The sequence below is a fragment of the Gavialis gangeticus genome, unplaced genomic scaffold, assembly GCF_001723915.1.
Source record: "Gavialis gangeticus isolate Ggan-Ray unplaced genomic scaffold, GavGan_comp1, whole genome shotgun sequence".
In the NCBI taxonomy this organism is placed as follows: Eukaryota; Metazoa; Chordata; order Crocodylia; family Gavialidae; genus Gavialis; species Gavialis gangeticus.
The window spans coordinates 69,423,318-69,441,607 of NW_017728994.1; the positions used below are offsets into that span (position 1 = coordinate 69,423,318).

At 37.8% G+C, this 18,290-nt stretch overlaps 1 protein-coding gene across 4 annotated transcripts in view; it reads right to left on the minus strand.

The window, feature by feature from the left end:
- Window positions 1-18,290, minus strand: part of ADAM12 (ADAM metallopeptidase domain 12) — a 486,667-nt gene that overhangs the window by 131,785 nt on the left and 336,592 nt on the right. For all 4 annotated transcript variants that reach the window (XM_019502986.1, XM_019502984.1, XM_019502983.1 and 1 more), the window contains 2 exons: window positions 12,166-12,244; window positions 8,417-8,493 (listed from right to left, as the gene is read on the minus strand). In XM_019502986.1, the coding sequence (XP_019358531.1) occupies window positions 8,417-8,493; window positions 12,166-12,244 (156 nt within the window). The remainder of the gene's footprint in view (window positions 1-8,416; window positions 8,494-12,165; window positions 12,245-18,290) is intronic.

Sequence of the window (18,290 nt, forward strand, 5' to 3'; positions counted from 1 at the left end):
TCAGTGCAGGGCTAGCCAGCAGGCAGCCCCTGCACTGTAGCACTCTCATGCCCCAGCCAGCCTGTCAGCATCTACGTGTGCACTGCGTGCACTACTAAATAACACTGCTGCAGATTAGTAGTTACAAGTACTAACCTACAGCAGTGTTTAATAGTTTACTGCAGCCTAATATGGCTACACGTGTTGATGCTGGGAGTTTACTATGGAGCTAATTAGGGAACTCCACAGTAAGCATCTTGTTTAGATGCGCCCACTGTGTCACACATTGTTGTGTTCAACTTTGGTGTAGCTTTTCAAATATTTCCAGGATGGAGCAATTAGTTAATGGCCAATTCTAGCCCCCACTGAAGCCAAATGGGAGTTTTGCTATTAAATTTTTTGGGAACCAGAATGGTCTCCAATTTTGGAAACTGGTTTGAAAATAGAAAATGGTACATATTACCTGTGTAATATCATAGCATTCATCAAACATGTCTGAGTGATGACAGGATTAGCAACTTAAGTGCTACAAATGAACTGGTGGGACTGTTTATGGGTCTTAAGAGATCTGCAGGAGTCCTCAGCAGAGAACTCAAGAGGTCCCCATGTCTCAGCCCTTGTTTCAGCTCCCTCTGTAAGTGACAGAATGATGCTGTGGGTCCCTACGTTGGAGGAAGCCTGTGAAGAACTCAGGAAGAAGGTGGAAAAAACTGTGCTCATTTGCAGGGCTTCTCTTTCAAGCAGTTACATGACAGCAGAAGAAACTTCACTGTAGTTATGGAGCCCCTCTTAGCAGTTCATTTAACGATATGACCAGCATTTGTCATGTGTGATTCATTCTCTAATCTTGACCTTCTCCTACTATTCAGCTCCTTCTTGTGCTCCACTGTGCTTCTTCCATTTCCCCTCCATACAGAAAGGGAGATGATCTAGTCCTTCCCTTCTCCCACGTACAGGATGAGAAGTTCCAGACTCGTAGCCTAAAAATCAGCAACTCCAACCCCAATACAGCCTTGATTCTATCTTTTCCAGACAACCTAGTACAGGATCAGTCCACTACTACAGACAGGGCAGGCCCTTCTTCCTCATCAGTAGGGAAAGTATAGACTGTGTGGATGGGACTGTGGTGTGGAATTCGCCCTCCCTCCATGTCAAGGAAGGGGAATTTAAACAAAACATGAAATAAATACTTTTGTTTTTAATTGCTATTTGACTTGCCAGGAACCTCCCAATTAGGGGAAGTGTAACTAGAGGGAATAATTCAACTTATTTAATATATGACAGTGAAAGGATATATATTTTTTCTTTTTTTTTTACAGAACCTAATACAAAGCCAGTTGTAATTCATAAATCAACAGGCTTTAGAAATTCTTAAAATATAAATGGGATTTTTCTTTTCCAACTTGTCAGCAGAAGAGGGGACTCTGCCAACATAAACTATCAATGTATGCTTGTCTGAGAAATTGTGATGCTGAAGGAAAACTTGGCTAGGGCAGCATTATGTGAAGCTGTGATATATTATTTTGCTGTGTTGCAAGGGGAAAGTTAAGTAAATCAATACATCTGATATCCATGAATGCAATTAAACATTTGGTTTTAATTCATCTCAGTCTTATACTCATAGTAACCTTATTGCCATTGAAAGTGCCATATAATTTCCTAAGTATTTGAGAAATAGGTGGCCACTATATTTGTATATATTGAGTAATCACACTGGGTGACAATCATCCCTATTCGGAAACTCAGCCCAAGGCCCAAGCACCACTTAGCTCACATAGCTTTAAGTAGCATTTAAGTAGTACATAGACATTATGCTGTTGCCCTATGGAGGAGTGAATTTCACAATCAGTATTACAACTTGAGTGGTGAATGCATGCTGTTTATTCCCTATTTCCCATACCCAGTAATCTGCTGGTTCTGGAAACTGCCCTGCTATTGGATAATGGAAGTGCATCCAGAGGAGTGCACACGTGCTTGCATCCAGATGAGCACATTGTGCCACTGCTACTTGTCCCTGGGGAATGCTTATGCATGTGTGCTATGGTGCATGGCAAGTTGCCCAGGATGGGGTAGGAGAGGCTGGGGCCAGTACCTGGGCAGCCTTACCTGGGATCCTGGGTGCCTCCTGGGGCTCCAGCAGTGGTGATCCAGGCATGCAGGCTCCAGTTTCAGGCAGCACACACTGCCGCCATGTGTGCCACCCTGGGTTTTTTTGGCACAAATTTTTTGCGTGGTTTTTTGGTGTGGGATCTCCTGGTGTCAAGACAACCCACCTTGTTGAAAATTAGCAGCACAGCAAATTCCTACATAAGTGACACGTGTGGTCATCCGAATGCGCCTTGGCTGTCTATATTATCTCTGTATAAACGTTTTCAGGTTTCATGATTCTGAAGACAAGTTGAGCTTGGGAGAATTTTACAGAAGGGGTCAGTTCCTTTTTAATTGTGATTTTAGAGGAAAATGTTTTGCCAGCCTTTGTGGTATATCCATGGTGAGTCTTCAGTGCAAACCAGTTACGGAAGTGCTCGTAGCCATATAATGACTTCATCCACATGAGCAGGGGTGTGCATTTGCAGCAGCATAAACAGTGCATGTCCCTGCTTATGTGGTTTGCAGCAGGACACATTGCTCGGCTGCTTCATGTGCTGCAGAGAGGGATGGCTGGGGCACAGGGTGCTTCAATGCAGGGCTAGCCAGCAGGCAGCCCCCAGGCTGAGGCACCCTTTGCCCCAGCCAGCCAGGAAGTAGCACATGGAGACAGGGAGAAGTCAGCCCACGGCTTTGGGCTGCCTGCTCCCCCATCTCTGCATTTGTCCTGGTACATCGCACTTTAAAGTGCTTTGCGCCCCCCCTTTTTCTTCCAGGATTTTTTTTTTTTTTTTGCTACTGGGAAAGTCCAGTGGTAAATTTTGCCCCAGCACTGCAAATTAGCAGCGCGGGACATGGTTTAAACTATAACACATGAAGTTTGTAGTGTGGCAAAGAGGTCCGCGGTGCCACAAACCACATATACTTGTACATCTGGATCTGGACAATTAGTGAGTGCATAATTGTAGCATTCAGTCAAGTTTTGGAGAGGTTTGTAATGAAGGCTCTTTGAAAAGAAGAAATGTGTCATTTTAAAAAATAAAATATAAGTGCACATCCATTTTCCAAATTCAGAGTCCAATCTCAAAGTCAATGTATTAGCATCAATGAGTGTTTTAGCCAGGCACATTTTCTAGGGTTTGCACCAGAGTGCCCTCATACTCTTATAATACAGTTTGTAACTGTACTGTCTAGTGGAAAGAGCACTGAACTGGGACTCATGAGACCTGAGTTCCACTGGTTTTCTGGGTGACTTTAGGCAAGTCCCTTCAAGCCTCTGTGTTTCAGCACCTCCATCAGTAACATGGGGGTAACAATAGTGATATCCTTTGTAAATCTCTTTAAATATACCGATGAAATGTACTAGTAAGAGTTAGGTAACCACAGCAGTAGTAGCAGTATTACCTACATAGAACTCTATCAAAATAATAAGAGTTTTGATGTAACTCAAAAAAAGACAAGAAATCAAGGTTGAAGCTAAAATAATCTTTTTCTGTTTTTAGATCCAAAGGTAGCCACAATGGTATTTTCATGTAAGTATATCCCCTGTGCACACAAACTTGCTGTATGCTAGTTAATGCCCTTCATCAACCTGACAAATGTATTCCACAGCACAGGATGTAGAAATTATTCAGAGACTACTGTAACACCTAGGTAGCAGGTTAATCTTTTTACATAGCAAGACAGATTTATCCACTGTGACCACATATAGGTCTGAAACCCAGAATTCAATAAGAGTGATAACAGGATTTAATGTCCTATACTTGGAAGTCAAGGTACAGTAATTGTGTGTTATCAGAGGAAGTGTTATAAGTGAGCTTTACCAGAAGGGTGACAAGATGGACTAGGAAATAGAGCTGAAGAGTGAGAGGAAGGAAGGAAGGAACAAAGGAAAGAGGAAAGGAAGGTAACATCAATGATATTTTAATGAAATACCTTGTCCTGCTGTGTAGTAAGTAATGGAGGGAATCGGCAGACACCCTCAAGTGAAACCTGGCCTCAGATTTAGGATCTGTAAGGAGCTTTTATAAATCATACAGCCTCTAGAAGTTTTTATTTTCTCCTTTTTTAAATTCCCAAGGCAATGCAATTGATGGGAATGACTATGCATAAGCAGCTGAAAAAAGTGTCACTCACTCTAGGATTGTCAGAACAGTGAAAGAAATGCTGTGCTCACAAAGAAACCAGAGGGGGAGTCAAACCAAGGAATCAACAAGAAATGTGTACATGCAAGGATATAATTCTATTATAATTAATATATATCAATATAAAAAATAAAAAAAAACAGTTACAGCTTTAAAAGGGGTCCATAAAGCAGGGTCCATAACTTGCATAAAAATGCTGCTCCAAAATGTTTTGCCAGCCTTTGTGGTTTGCCAGCCTTCACAGGCATAACTTCCTTAAAGCCTTAAAAGGGGTCCATAACTTCCATAAAATGCTCTGGTATGTAAAATGTCTCAAGGTCAAGTAGTTCACAGTCCAATTAAGTTATCTGCCAAAAGGTGAAATAACCCTCTCTTTTTCCAGACTCTTATCTTTCTGGACTACACTGACCACCTAACATGAAGTTGGCCAAAAATGTCCTTCCTGGACAGAAAAGAAAAAAATAAGCTTGAAAAATTTCACCAAGAAAACATACTGCATAGTTATGATTAAATTAAAGCTTTGCCCCATTTGACAACATCCAAAATGTTAACCATATGTAACACGTTCAAACAGATTATCGGGCAAATGGATGGAACATGATGTTACTGGTTCCACATAACGCATCACAAAAATACAACTCCTTACATTTTCTTTTTGGGTTGCAGTTATTAAATATATCACACATATGTAAATGTGTTGTCTTTATTATTTAGCAATTCTGTAAAACACTTGGACACATCTAGATTTTCTGAAAAGGATGTAAGCAATTCAGGAACAGAAGTTCCAATGATATTCATGCTCCTAAATTACTGATGCACTTCTGAAAATTTCACCAAAATTTCACAGGCTCTGCTTGTTAGGGAGCTCTCAACATGGCTTTCACTAATGTATGTACTGGAGCAGCACTCCAGCAATTGCACCTATACCTTCAGGTAAGGGGTGCTTACATGCAAACTCTACAGATGAATGGGCTTTATTCTGTCCTCATAAACATGCAAGGGTAGGTACTGGAAAAGTGAACATGCAGGTGAGTACAAATGTAAGGTTTCACAAGCATATCTGGATATGGGGGCTGTAAACCATGCCCAGAAGATAACTTTGCATTCTGCTAACTAAAGGGCCTCTCTGGTGGGAAAGAAAGCAGAGTACTTTTTGTAGGACAGGAAGGAAATGACTTTGCCTTGTCCAAATGTTCACCTTCCCAGGAGTCTTGATATCTAATTGGCCTTCTTATCTGGAGAGAAATGCTGGAAGCACTGACTATCCATCCTACTCATTTCATGTATTCAATGTATATAGTCTCTCTCCTGCCACTCAGCGCCTCCTCCTCCAAAAAAGCTAAGCTGTATACAGATAACAGTGTGATTACATTCTCGCTTAACCTACATTTTAGGTAGTTATCAGCATCGCTCCAAGTATTTATACCATTGTAATCCTAAGTGAAGCAAGACATTCTAATGTTATGTCTGAGGGGATGCATCACAGTGGGAATACGTGAGTGTCTATGGAGAAAAGTAATGAGTCCTTTTCTCTCGCTACATTTCAGTTATCTCTATACCTAGCTCTCCATGTACAGAAGAGATGGAGCTTTACAAACCTCATCTGAATTTTCCAGGTTCACACTATCCTTTGTACAACACAAGACAGGCATAAAAATCAAATGCCATATTTATAAGCTAACGATATATCCTAAGTGCTTAGCTATGTGCCATTAGGTATATTTATGCTTTACAGCTTTCTAAAAGGTGTAACCTGTCCTTTGGAGTCAGTTTCTAGCCTTTTAACCACTTACTTTATAGGAAAATATGCTTAGTATTCCTAAATAAATGGAAAAAGAGTCCAAAATGATGACTAGTTTCACATGGGAGAACATTGGCATTGTAAAATTTAAATGAAATATTTATATGTTGCATTTTCTTTCATTAGAAGACCTTACGGCACTAAACGTGAAGCCTCGGGGAACACTATGGGGAAAAAGGTAAGTATGATTGTCCACATTTTCCAGCTGGAGAAACTGAGGGACAGAAGGGTTAGTTGATGTGTTTGAATTTACATAGCAGCTATGTGGCAGAGCCAAACAGAGTATATCTCTGAGCACCAGACTCTCCCTTCATTGCCCCTGGCTGCAATGCAATGCTTTCTTGTGAAATTCTACATAGATCTAGAATTCCTTGTTCTATATCAGATCAGAACAGAGCCTGGAGGGGAAAGCAACAAAAGCAAGGGAAATTCTAACACTTCAGCTTTGCATTGTTATATATTATGCCCTAATTTATACAACACTCAGATACAATAGAGTGTGTTAAGGAGCAAATTACTGCCTCGGCTCTGAATATCTTGCATTGTTTTAAAGAATTTTTGTGCATAACTAATAAAGCATTCACGCTAATAACTGCTCTATATGCACTTTATAAAGTTTCTGACACAAGAGATGTCAGCAGTAAGCTGTGAAGTTGTCTTACACTTTCATATTTCTTCTCACATTTTATCTCAGGCTGGATCAAGTGCAGTAAATCTTTCCACATAAACTCTAAAGGGACACATTGCTAAATGTATCAAAAGTGTTCCTGGGAGAAGTATACAGTGTACTGTGAGCTCAATCCTGCAACATGCTGAGAGCTCCTAGGATTTGTAGCAAGTCCCCAGAATTTTGCATTATCTGGCCTTTTACTTCTAACTCATTTTATTAAAGGGAATGAATGGTTCCAGAAACCAATATTGTAAGAGCCTTTCAACTACACATTCCTGGTTCAAATCACACTCAAATTATTGACAGGTATTATTGCCTGCCAGGAGTTGAAATGTGTTTTATGGACCAAGTCAGTAGGTGTCCCTTTTGCAAAACTGGATATGGATTATTCTTTGAGCTGTCGCAACAAAGAAGTGGATAGTTAAACATGTATGGATACTGGGATATATTCACACCCCTAACTGATCTTCTGCTAGAATATGGTTGAAATGCATTGGCAGGGAAATACGGGAAAACCTGTTTGGGCAAAGAACATGCAATTTCTATCAACCATAGTAGGCATCTTTAGCACTGTTTTCATTTTAAATATACAGCTGTTTGAAATAGTTAAGAGGCACTGCCTTAACAATAGCATATATGTGCTTTCTATAATGCTGCATTTAATAAATTAAAAAGAGTAAACTTTGGGAGACAAGCTAGGGATATAGAAAAGGTATCCCTAAAAATATTTTCTTGGTGGAAGGAACTAATGGAGTCCTACTAAGTATGACCAAAATCATCGTTTAATGGAGGCAAGAATTTTGGTAATTAATTGCTTCACTGTTTTCTCCCCTTTCTACTCCCACCATTGCCAAAACTACAATATCAAAGCCTTGACAATACCACTGCCAGGCAAAATGTAAAAACAAGGGGATGGGGAGTTCCCAACTACTTGTGCGGTTTGTATTTTATTTAAACAAATCAGAAAGTCTGAGACAGCTGGAAATTTGACAGGAACACTGGTTTTCCAGGGAGAACACTAGAGCCAATTTACAGTTAATTACTGTGATTTGGAATGGCTTTATGAATAGTCTCGGATTGTCCAGCTAAGGCAGGTAATTGTTTCCTGAGTTGTGTCCATCATGTATTTAAAAAAATATTATCAGTCGGCACCTTTCTGTAACCTGAGAAATTATTAAATTGGTTAATTTAATTTATTTTCCTTGAAAATATTAATTTTTGTTAACAAATAGTATAGATGATAATGTTAAGTGTCATATCTTTCATCAACACAGTTTATTAAGCTTCACCATATCAAATTCTCAGAACTACTGGGCTGTTTGAAGCTGCAAAAGTTAATAGCTGCACAGCAGTTCTGTCATTCCTAGTGGATATCAAGGCTCACTAAAATGGGGGAATGGCTGTGAGGATGCAGAGAACTGAAAGGAAATCACATTTTTCAAATCCTATGGACATATCTGCCAACGTATGGTCAGAACAGACTACCAGTATATGTTAAGATGGTCACAACTGCGGGAGCTACCATGGGACTTCCCCTGTATTTTGGATGCCCTACTCTATTCAGCTGCAAGACATTCTCTCATTCTTGGTTCCCACATCTAAGTTTAATAATGAGGTTGCAACATCACATACAAACCAAATGTTTTTTTAGAAAAGGGCAAACCAAAGCCTCATCAGCTACTAGGATATTTAATATAGTAAAGACTCCAAGATGTCTGTAGAGAAGTCACTTACCTGAGTCCGGAGCAGGTACTGAGACTAACTGAAGAATCAGGGTATCTTTGCACATTTCCATGGTAGTAGCAGTGACCCTAATTGCAAAAAAGAGGAAAAGGTAAAACATTTTAGCAATCATAAATTATATGCAAAGCCCTGGGGTTTTTTTTATAGGTTTTTGAGTCCTATTTATCTTAAAACCCTCTCTGGTTTCAGCTACAGCATCCTGAATCCCACTGATAGCATCTTTCTGACTCCATGAAATATTGAATAACACTCTCAATATTTAATGATAGATTACAAGAGTCTCCATACCAATACCCAGTGTCCCTAATTTACTAAAGATCAACAGCAGGTTTCAAAATATATGAAAACTATTGTCTCTTTGATTATATTATTTGCAAGCTATGATATGGAACATCTTATAAAATTAAGCAGCAGAACAAATCACCCTGACATCAACATTTTACTTCAATGCAAATTGTCTTTAGTAATAAGATGTAGATCTATAGGAAGTAATTAGGCATACTGTGAAGTTTAATAAAATGAATCCCAAACCTATGGCTTGAGAAAATGAAAGGTGGGTTGGAAGGGAAGCATTTTATTGAATTACCCAACAGAGTACTTTCGCATTATTGAGAGTAATCAAGAATAAGAGGGTCTTCTATTCTGAGAGACAACAATCCCATTTCCACGTTGTGGCTGGGTTATTGTATTACTTTAATAAGCTAACTGCTTGCAAAAGGCAACGACAACACAAATTCCTTCACCACACAGGTATGTATCTCTCTGGAATCAAGGTTAATTTTATTGTTGACTAAAGGTTATATTATTTTCCCAGTTATGTGACCGGCTGCAAAGTAATGATTGTGTCACGTCCAGCATTTTTGTATTCACAACTCCTCTGACTGCCATTTAGAAGCTGAAACACCATTGTAAAAGGTTGCTATCTTATTCGTGCAAAGAGAAGTTATCACTCATGTTTAAACCTGACAGTCATCTCACTATGCCTTTTTATTACTCAATTCATTTACATCTAGCTGCATTAATTAACCTTTTCAGTGTCGTTGCATGGTTTTCAATTATGCAGCCTCAAATAGCGTATTTCTAAAGACCACCTTGATTTTGTTACAGAAAGCAATAACCGTGAAAAGACTGGGGCAAACAAGGATAATTCAGATATGAAATTCTGGCAAATTTAATTACACCCCATAAAAATGTTTATTTAGAACATTTGTACTTTGATCATGAGACAATGTTGCTGAATACAAAACAACAGTGGGTAATTGTTGGACAAACATACATGACTTGCTAGAGTAAATAAACAGAAAAAAAATGTGGTGTTGGTGTTTTTATTATCTTTTCCAAGCTCTTGTAATGTATTAAAGAAAGACAGAAGAAAAATTCCATGTACTGACTCTTCTCTACTTGTTTGCTTAACCTACAATTACAAAGGGCATGCAGGTTAGGTATGAACCTACCATTTCTGCTTGATTTTAAAATTATCAGTACTACTGACCCAGTACTTAAGTGGAGAAAAACCTGAGCTCTCATTCAGTGACGCTGAAACAGTCTGGTAATATTAGTATTTCCAAAAGTGATAATAGTAGTCTGAAATCTAAAAAAGGCAGGAAAATAGTTTATACCTATAAACTAGACAACCCTGTGTGCTAGGTATAAGAACTGAACTATTCAGTGGAATAGGAAAGTGATACTATCAGCTCCTCTGATAGAGACTGCTGCAAAAGTGTAACCACTATTATCATGGAAAGTATTAGAACAACGGTCCTGAGTTTTCCCCTTCACACACAACTTGACATTTTATTAACTCTGAACTCCTTGTTTGTACTCAATTTCATAATTTCTTAAAGATTCACATGCTGCAAGAAAGTAAAGTTCCTTCAAGTTCAATACCTTAAACTGTAAATTTATCAGAGCATATCCTGCGATTGGATTGGTAGAAAATTGATTTCTGGCTCAGTAACTCAGCTGAGCTACAGGATTTTTTCCCCTTGAAAAAAAGGCTTTTGCAGTTGCAAACTACTCTATAAAGTAGAGGATGCCCTAAATACTAATCATTCCTACAATTTACTTATTGTATTGAAAAACTAAGCTTTAGTTCATACCATTAAGTAACAAAGCAGTGGTTAACTTTTGACAATGATATAGTTTTATGGACCTATTAATGCAGAAAGAGTACAATAGTGACATCCACACTGAACAAATTCTCAGACCTAGGTTTCAATATAGCATATTATCCAAAACTTGATTTAGTTTCTACCTACAGGCAGAGCTTGATTGAGTAATCTTAGAGTAGGGACTTGATTTATCCCCTTACAGATAATCTGGCTGCCCTGAATGAAAAACAAATGTAAAATCAAATCAGAGGACTTCACAAAGACTTATTTCTTTTAAACAATACTGCAGTGGCTCTTGATCAAAAATGCATTTGTTGGTCTCCTAAAATGAATTTTTTTAGGTAGTAAACTTAATGGTTTGTACTATTTATCTGGGGCTTTCTGCCATTATCAATGTGCTAAAGTTCTGTAACTACTTAAAATATTTCTTTTAAATGTATTTTTAAAGATTAGTCCTTTCTAAAGTCAGCAATAAACAGCTAGTTAAGATTGGTTTGCTGCAATGGTGAGCCAAACAAAATGTGTATATTAATTTTTTTTTAATATTACTAGTTTTTAACTATTTTGACATTTTCCTTCATTTACCAGCCTTTTTCTGTTCCATTTCAGCACATCAATAACACAGATAATGTTATTTCCCTTTATAAAGTAATGCTGAGAAGTAATGTACAGTTTTCCAAAGATAGATTTATAAAATGAACAGTGATTTTTGTCTTGTAGTAATTTGCAACCAGAGATGAGCATCTACCAAAAAAGAGGTGAATGCTTTGTGTTTTAAAAGAGTGACTGCTTTATTTGGCTATAAAGTCTGGGTATAATGAAGACACTTTGGTGGCACTGAAATGATGTCCATTGACATCAGTAAGGCCCATTACAGATGACTACCTGAAGAATGATGCTTCTGTTGATACAATAAATAAATAAATAAATAACAAAACTAATATGCCATAGGAGTTGGGTCTACCCAGTCAGTTACAAGATAAACTTGGTAATTGAAATCGCTTGCTGCATTGCTTTTAATTAAGGAGTTCATATTTACCGTCAAAGGACAAAAATGTTAGTGCCTTAAAGCAGTTGTTTATTTATAAAGAATAGTTTAAATTATTTATGGAAAAGAAAAAAAAGGCATTTTGTGCTGATTTTAACAAAGAACAGGCTGGCCAATTTTCTTAAACTGTCGTGGAGTCTGATTCAATAAAAACAAAAAACAAAAGACACATCTGGCTTTTGCAGTGCGGTAGGCCAAAGAGACCTTGGAATCCCCTTATGTGAGCTTCTGCACTGCGTAAACCAGCTGGTCAGGGCTGTCTTTCTAACTGAATCAGGGCTTCCCTCCTTATTATGTGCAACAATGGCTGCTTGCAGCCTGTCACAAGGTTTTACTGCTTACATTTAACTATACAAATCTCATAGATTTTAATGAGAGACATGGTAAAAAAAACCTACCTACCTTCATTTTGAAAATCTCTCCTTAAAAATCCTTGCCTAGGAAAACAGAAATCATCTAAAAGGGGAACATCTGAAAAGGTTATGCAGCTATTTTAAATCATCCTAGGTACCTGAAATCCTGGCAGTGTTAATGTGTTTTAATGATGTAGCGTTATCTACCCTCCAAAACACAAACCTTACCGTGTAATTGTATGCAAGAACAACATCAGTGCCGTCTTTTAAATAGTGTGTTTCTGTGAAGCTGCCAGCTAAGAGGCCCCTGGAAAAAAAAAGAGCACATCTGCAATAACAAGTTCATATCATGACTTTTATTCTACCATGGCTCCATCAGAGAGAATATAAAAATGAATATGCACAAGTAAGGAAACAGAAAATCCTATAAGGGGTCACAGTTACAGGCAAACAGGAGTGTGCATGAGATAAGGAAAAGTATGACTGCAAATATTGAAGGTTTTAGTACATGAAAATGTCTCTGGTTAATTGTAAAAAGTCTTTGATGGAAATAGACTAAAGCTGCCAGATATCCATTCTTTCAAATGAGGACTGAAAATAAGCCACGCTCAGCATTATATCTTTCAAATAATTTTCAAAATATTTCAAATCAAATCTAAAATCTAGACATTTGGAATATAGTTAAAATAATTCAGTGATGGTGAAGCGACTAAAAAAAAATTACAAATGTATTTTGGAAAAAGGTAATTTGGCCCACATTTTATGCATCATTTTACTCTGTACTACATGACAGGCACATCTACACGTGCATTAATGTGCTATTGCTATTGAGCATTATGTTTAGTAGCTCTAATATGAGGTACATAGCTCTACATAAATGCGCAGTAGCTGGCACTAATGCACAGTAGCAATAGTGCACAGTCTTTTTGTGGTCGATAACGTAGACTAATTCTACTGTGCATTAGCACATCAGCATGTTTTTTGCCACAATGTGCTAATACACAGTAGAATTAGCCTGCTGCACATTAAGCGTCTTGTGTAGATGTGCCCTGTTTAGATCAACCAATGGCTGACACATGTATACTCTCACAAACATGTGAAATGTGGATTTCACAGATTTGTTTGTTTGCTGGGAGCATGCAAATAATTTGGGTACCAGACAGATCGAAGAAATGAGATCAGTGGAATTTCATAGGAGTGATTTTCAAGAACTCTCTGTGATGGTTTAATTATGCTTCTGAAGAACGGCATTGTACGCCCAATTGTCTTCAAAGAGAGTGGAGTTAGGCTAATACTGAATGATTTTGAACACTGTTCCTCAGAAATAAAAGTGATAGAATAATTCAATCCTCAGATGTCTCATGTTAATTATAGGATCTGGCAGTAATAATTAAACTTTTGTTCTTACCTAAACTAAGCAACTGAAACACCTTTTGATTTTGTACAGCAGCTGACTTTACTGAGCTTAGCCTCACTGACCATTGCATTGTAGAACAAGATCAGTATCAGATCTTCTTCAAATACACCAAGATCTACTTTCAAAAAGCTTTTTAGCGGTTCTTACTGTCAGAGATTTTCTACAGGTAAGAGTTCAGCTTTAATATTAAATGCTGCTACTGTAACTAGTTAACATACCTCAACATTTTTATTAATACATGTCGGTATGCTCTACAGAAGGGATATACGTTATGTCCTAAGTAAGTGACTTTGCCTTCTAGCTACAATTTAAGAGGGTTTTCCTCTTGCCGTTGTGAAATAACAGATCATTTCAGATGAACACAATGTGATCTCCTTCACCGGAGATGAAACTAGCTTGGCTGGGAGCAAAAAACCCTCATCTTTTCCATTGTTAAAAAGTAGCTTTAAAAGACACTAAGGGTACATACAAGCAATGCATTTAGATTGCCTTAACCAAGCTCAGGGCAATTGAAATGTGTGCACAAACATTTACAGGGCTTAGGTCACTTTAAAAATGGCATGCCCAATCTAAAGTTAGTTCTTGTTAAATGAGAACTAATTTTAGGATTAGACCTGACCTAAAATGGGGTAACCTGCCTTATGAATGCTTGTACACATTCCCAGAACAGTCCTGGGGTTGAGAAAGCCCAGCCCTGGGGCTGTGCTGTTTTTACACCCCTCCACTTGATCTGGCTATTTTTAGTCCCTCAACCAGCACACCCCTGCAGGAGCAGGCCCCTGGACACACCAGCTCCCTCCCCATACCTGTCCCCCCTGCAGACCTGCCAGTCTCCTGGACCAACCAGTCCTGGCTCATCCTGAATTTGGCTACGACTTCTGAATCCATTTCTAATACCAGCCCCAGCTCTCTTGGGAGTCAACCTGGACTACACCCACACTTTGGGTGACTAACTTAAGCTAGACCACCCACACTCCAGTATGTAATAAATACTTTTTTTTAAATCAATGAGGATTTTAGAACAGATTCTTGAGTTGACACCTAAAGAGTTTTCTAAAATGTCCAAAGGTATCTATATGTATATGTTTGTATAACATTTCCTCTTGCAGAAAGCCCAAGACATGGAGAAGCATTACTTCTGAGCACACGCTCTGCTCTAGGGCTGTCTTCTGTAAAGTCAAGGTATTGATCTGTTTTTTGATTTCTCATCTACAGAGTATTTTTAACAAGGTCAAAAAAAAGACTATATATTTACACTGGTTTTCAGAAGAGGTGTTGAGATCTCAGTGTTGAGTTTTTGACAAACATTTTAGCAAAATGTACAAGCTCCATGTGGAAAATACTAAAATTAATGCCAATATAACTTTCAATGAACCAAAGGATTCAATTACTGAATACCTTTAAGAGTTCTGAAATATTGCTTTTTATTCCAAATTTTTTTTCTTTTTTGTGACGTTACTTTGTATAAACAAATCCATTTCTTTATACTGAAAAATACAGATCACATTATATTTGAATATGTGTTTTCCAAAACTGGTAATGTTTGTTAACGTGCATTTCTTTATGCTTGTAAACACTCAGGGTGGATCCGAGGGAGGTGCGGGGAAGGAGTTTCAGTGGTGCATTTGCAATGGTGCAGTTGCTCCCCTGCCCCTTTGATTCTTAATCCATCCAAATTTGAAAACAACTGCCTGGGATAGGCAGTGGCATTTCTATTTAGGCAGCATTGAGATAGCCATTTGACTTCATGGCTCAGTAAAATCTACCTGATTCCTGGTATTTTCAGTCCACAGGTATTAAAACAACCCTCTCTCCTTTTTAATGGTCTTGATATTTGATTATTCAACCTATCCTTTCTTCTGCAATTTTGCTGTCTGTTAGCCATTCCTGGTAATGACTCTCTTCTATTTCAAAGTCCTGCAGTTTGTTTTTAGCTCTAGCTAAAAACCTTAACTCACATGTAGTTATATTAACTCAGGTGTGGAAATGACCGACAGGGAAGTAATGGAGGCACTGTCAAGGTGCTCAGGAAGACAAGGTTTTGTTTCACGAGTCTGAATAAGAGAATTATATTTAAGAGATGTATAGGACCAATAAAACAATATTTTTTTGACTATTTTGACTATTTTTTGGCTAGTTTGTTTTGTTTTTTAGAATGAATATATAATCTAACAAATCAGTGCACATTCCAATAAAGTTAAATTTGGTTTTGCTTTGATTTTAAACTGAGTAATATAACGCTGGACCCCTAGCATATTAGTACAAATTCTAGTTTCTCTTTAACTGGAGAAAAGTGGATGAAGTGTTACACGTGATAATGCATCACACAATCTACACTCCCATTTTCAAAATCCTAGACCTGCCCGTATCTGGGCTTTAACATTTTTGGTGAAAAAAAAAAATCACATTTATTATCATTATTATTTATTTATGTTCCAGTAACAGCCCAATTAAAATGAGGCTCTACTGTACTAGGTACTGCACAAATGCTTATTGAGAAGAAAGTCTGAGCACCAAAGAACCTAGGGTATAACTAGGGTGTCACTGCTTCTGAAAGCACTACTATAAGCAGCCACAGTTTTATTAATTAACATTATTGTTTTTGAATATTGTTCCTTCATAGATAAAACAAAAGGGCATGATCCCTTCTCATTAAGTCAAGATGAGTTCTATAGCCAACTTCAACAGGGCAAGCCCAAGGTTCCCCTTGACAAAACCCAGACAAAGCACAGGGTAAAATATGTAACAAAGAGGCAAAATGATTTAGCAACATACTTGGTTGGTGCCCAAAGTGCTTTCACAGCAATGTAATAATCTGTAAGAGGGAAAGAATGACAACAGAGTAGGTATGTCACTGTTGGAAAACCAAATAAATAAAAGATATGTCAAGAAAAAGACTAATGGGGAAGCTGAGGCTCCTGGGGTATGATGGTGGGAAGCTATTATTACTACTGATGTCAAAAGCTGAGAATAACAATGACTAAAAGTGACCTTTACACTTCCACCGTTCTCCCCGCAAACAAAGTTCAGAACTTTCTTCCTAGAGCCAAAGATCTTAAAATCAAAAAGGACCACTGCAACCATCAAATCTGACCTACTCCATGCACATGCCATTGGCCTCTCCTGAACTGATTTCTGCTTTCAGTCCAATAGCTATGGTTGAAACTGGAATATTTTCTTTTAAAGAAAATCAACCATGCTTTAAAAGTTTCTATTGATGGGAATTCAACTCAACACTATTTAGTTGTTCCAGTGCATCTTGTTTACTAGCATCAGTGGTCTTGCTTCTCCTGTGTTACTGTGGACAATTCCAGCTACTAAAACACAAAAATCTACCAGGCAAAATCACCAGGCTAGCCTCAATTCCAAATATGTGCCTTTCTTTAGAGCCCATTGACTTCCTGGTGTGATGATGCTAAAGGAAAGGATGGCAACAACACTATAGTTTATGAGCCTATTTAAGGGGATGCATTCATTAAAGGAAGAAAAGACAGTGCTTCAGTAATGCATATTAGTCAGGAGAAATGGTCTTTGAGCATGCTAAAAGCATGTTACCACAGCAAGAGCTGAGATTACATTGCTAAGACTTCTCTCCATCTGCTCTCCCATATAGTATGGCACATGGATATTAATTTGACAAAAAGATGGAAATAAAAATCTCCCTCCAATGAAAAGTAAAGATTGGAGAATATAGAATGCATGCATGTAGGATATGTTCTATTTTTTGGAAGGGAAAGAACCTGCCATATATCCTCTTCCAAAGTATCTCATCTCCTAAAATCTGTCTAGTTGAGCAAAAATTTAGCATAGATATGAAGACTCTGCAGTCATGTAAATGTGTTTCTCAAAAGGTTATAAAAATAAGTTTAAGTATTTGAGTTTGGCAATCAGGAAAGTTATATTTCAACTGCCCGATATGGCACTAATCTTTAACGTATTAAACAACGAATTCAACATATCACCAAATTGATTTACATTTCTTTTTCTAGCACATAGTAAAGGGGATTAATACAGGCAAGTAAACCAATTTAGATGGCAAGCTACTTAACCTAATGGGATCAATGTAATTCTGAAAGAGATGGATCAAAATAACATTAATACATAATAGTAAAGGAGATTGGGTTCAATTCATCACCATATCTGGAGTTTCAAATGCTGTCAACCTACAATGTTCAACAATGCTAAATTATCTTTTCTTATTTTTTTTGCACTGGACAAATCAGCAGAAAGAATGGAAATAAATATGATCAGGAGTTGCATCAATTGCTATAACAGAACACAAAAAATCAATTAACAGAACATCAAATCTTCCTAATTCATTTTTGATAATGCAAAAACTTTGCCCCTCTAGTTAAATAACTTACGTGATGCAACAGTCTTTGACAATGGCATGACCTAGCTCTTGCTTTCCCATGTCTCTGGACCAGCAAGTAGCTTTTCCAGTCCTGGCAAAACCAATTTTGCCTGAATTGCAGTCCATGTACTTCAAACCATGCCATCAACTATGGTTCACCCTTTATCCTCTGTTGCATATTAGTTCTAAGCTTAGATGTCAGACTTGCTAACATACTTTCAGTGTGTGCAGCTGAAACTGGCCTAATCTCAGAGGATATCGTGGACATAATTTAAACTAATCAACCGTCTCCCCCCCTACCCATTCCCCCACAAAACCCCCCAATGACTCAAAAATAAATAATGTAATTCATCGTGTGAGACTGCAAAAGGAAAAAAAAATCAGGGGTTGTATGCACTGAGGGTACAAAAAGATGGGCGAGGAAAACAACATTTTTAAGTTACATTTTTACCTTTCATGGTAAGGGTAAATTAAGGTGCAGAGTTCAAAAGCGAAAGTGAAATTAATCTGGAAAATCTTTCTCTTCTCTCTGTACAGTTATAGAGAGATAGTCTTAACCTCGCTGCTTAAAATCGTCTTGTG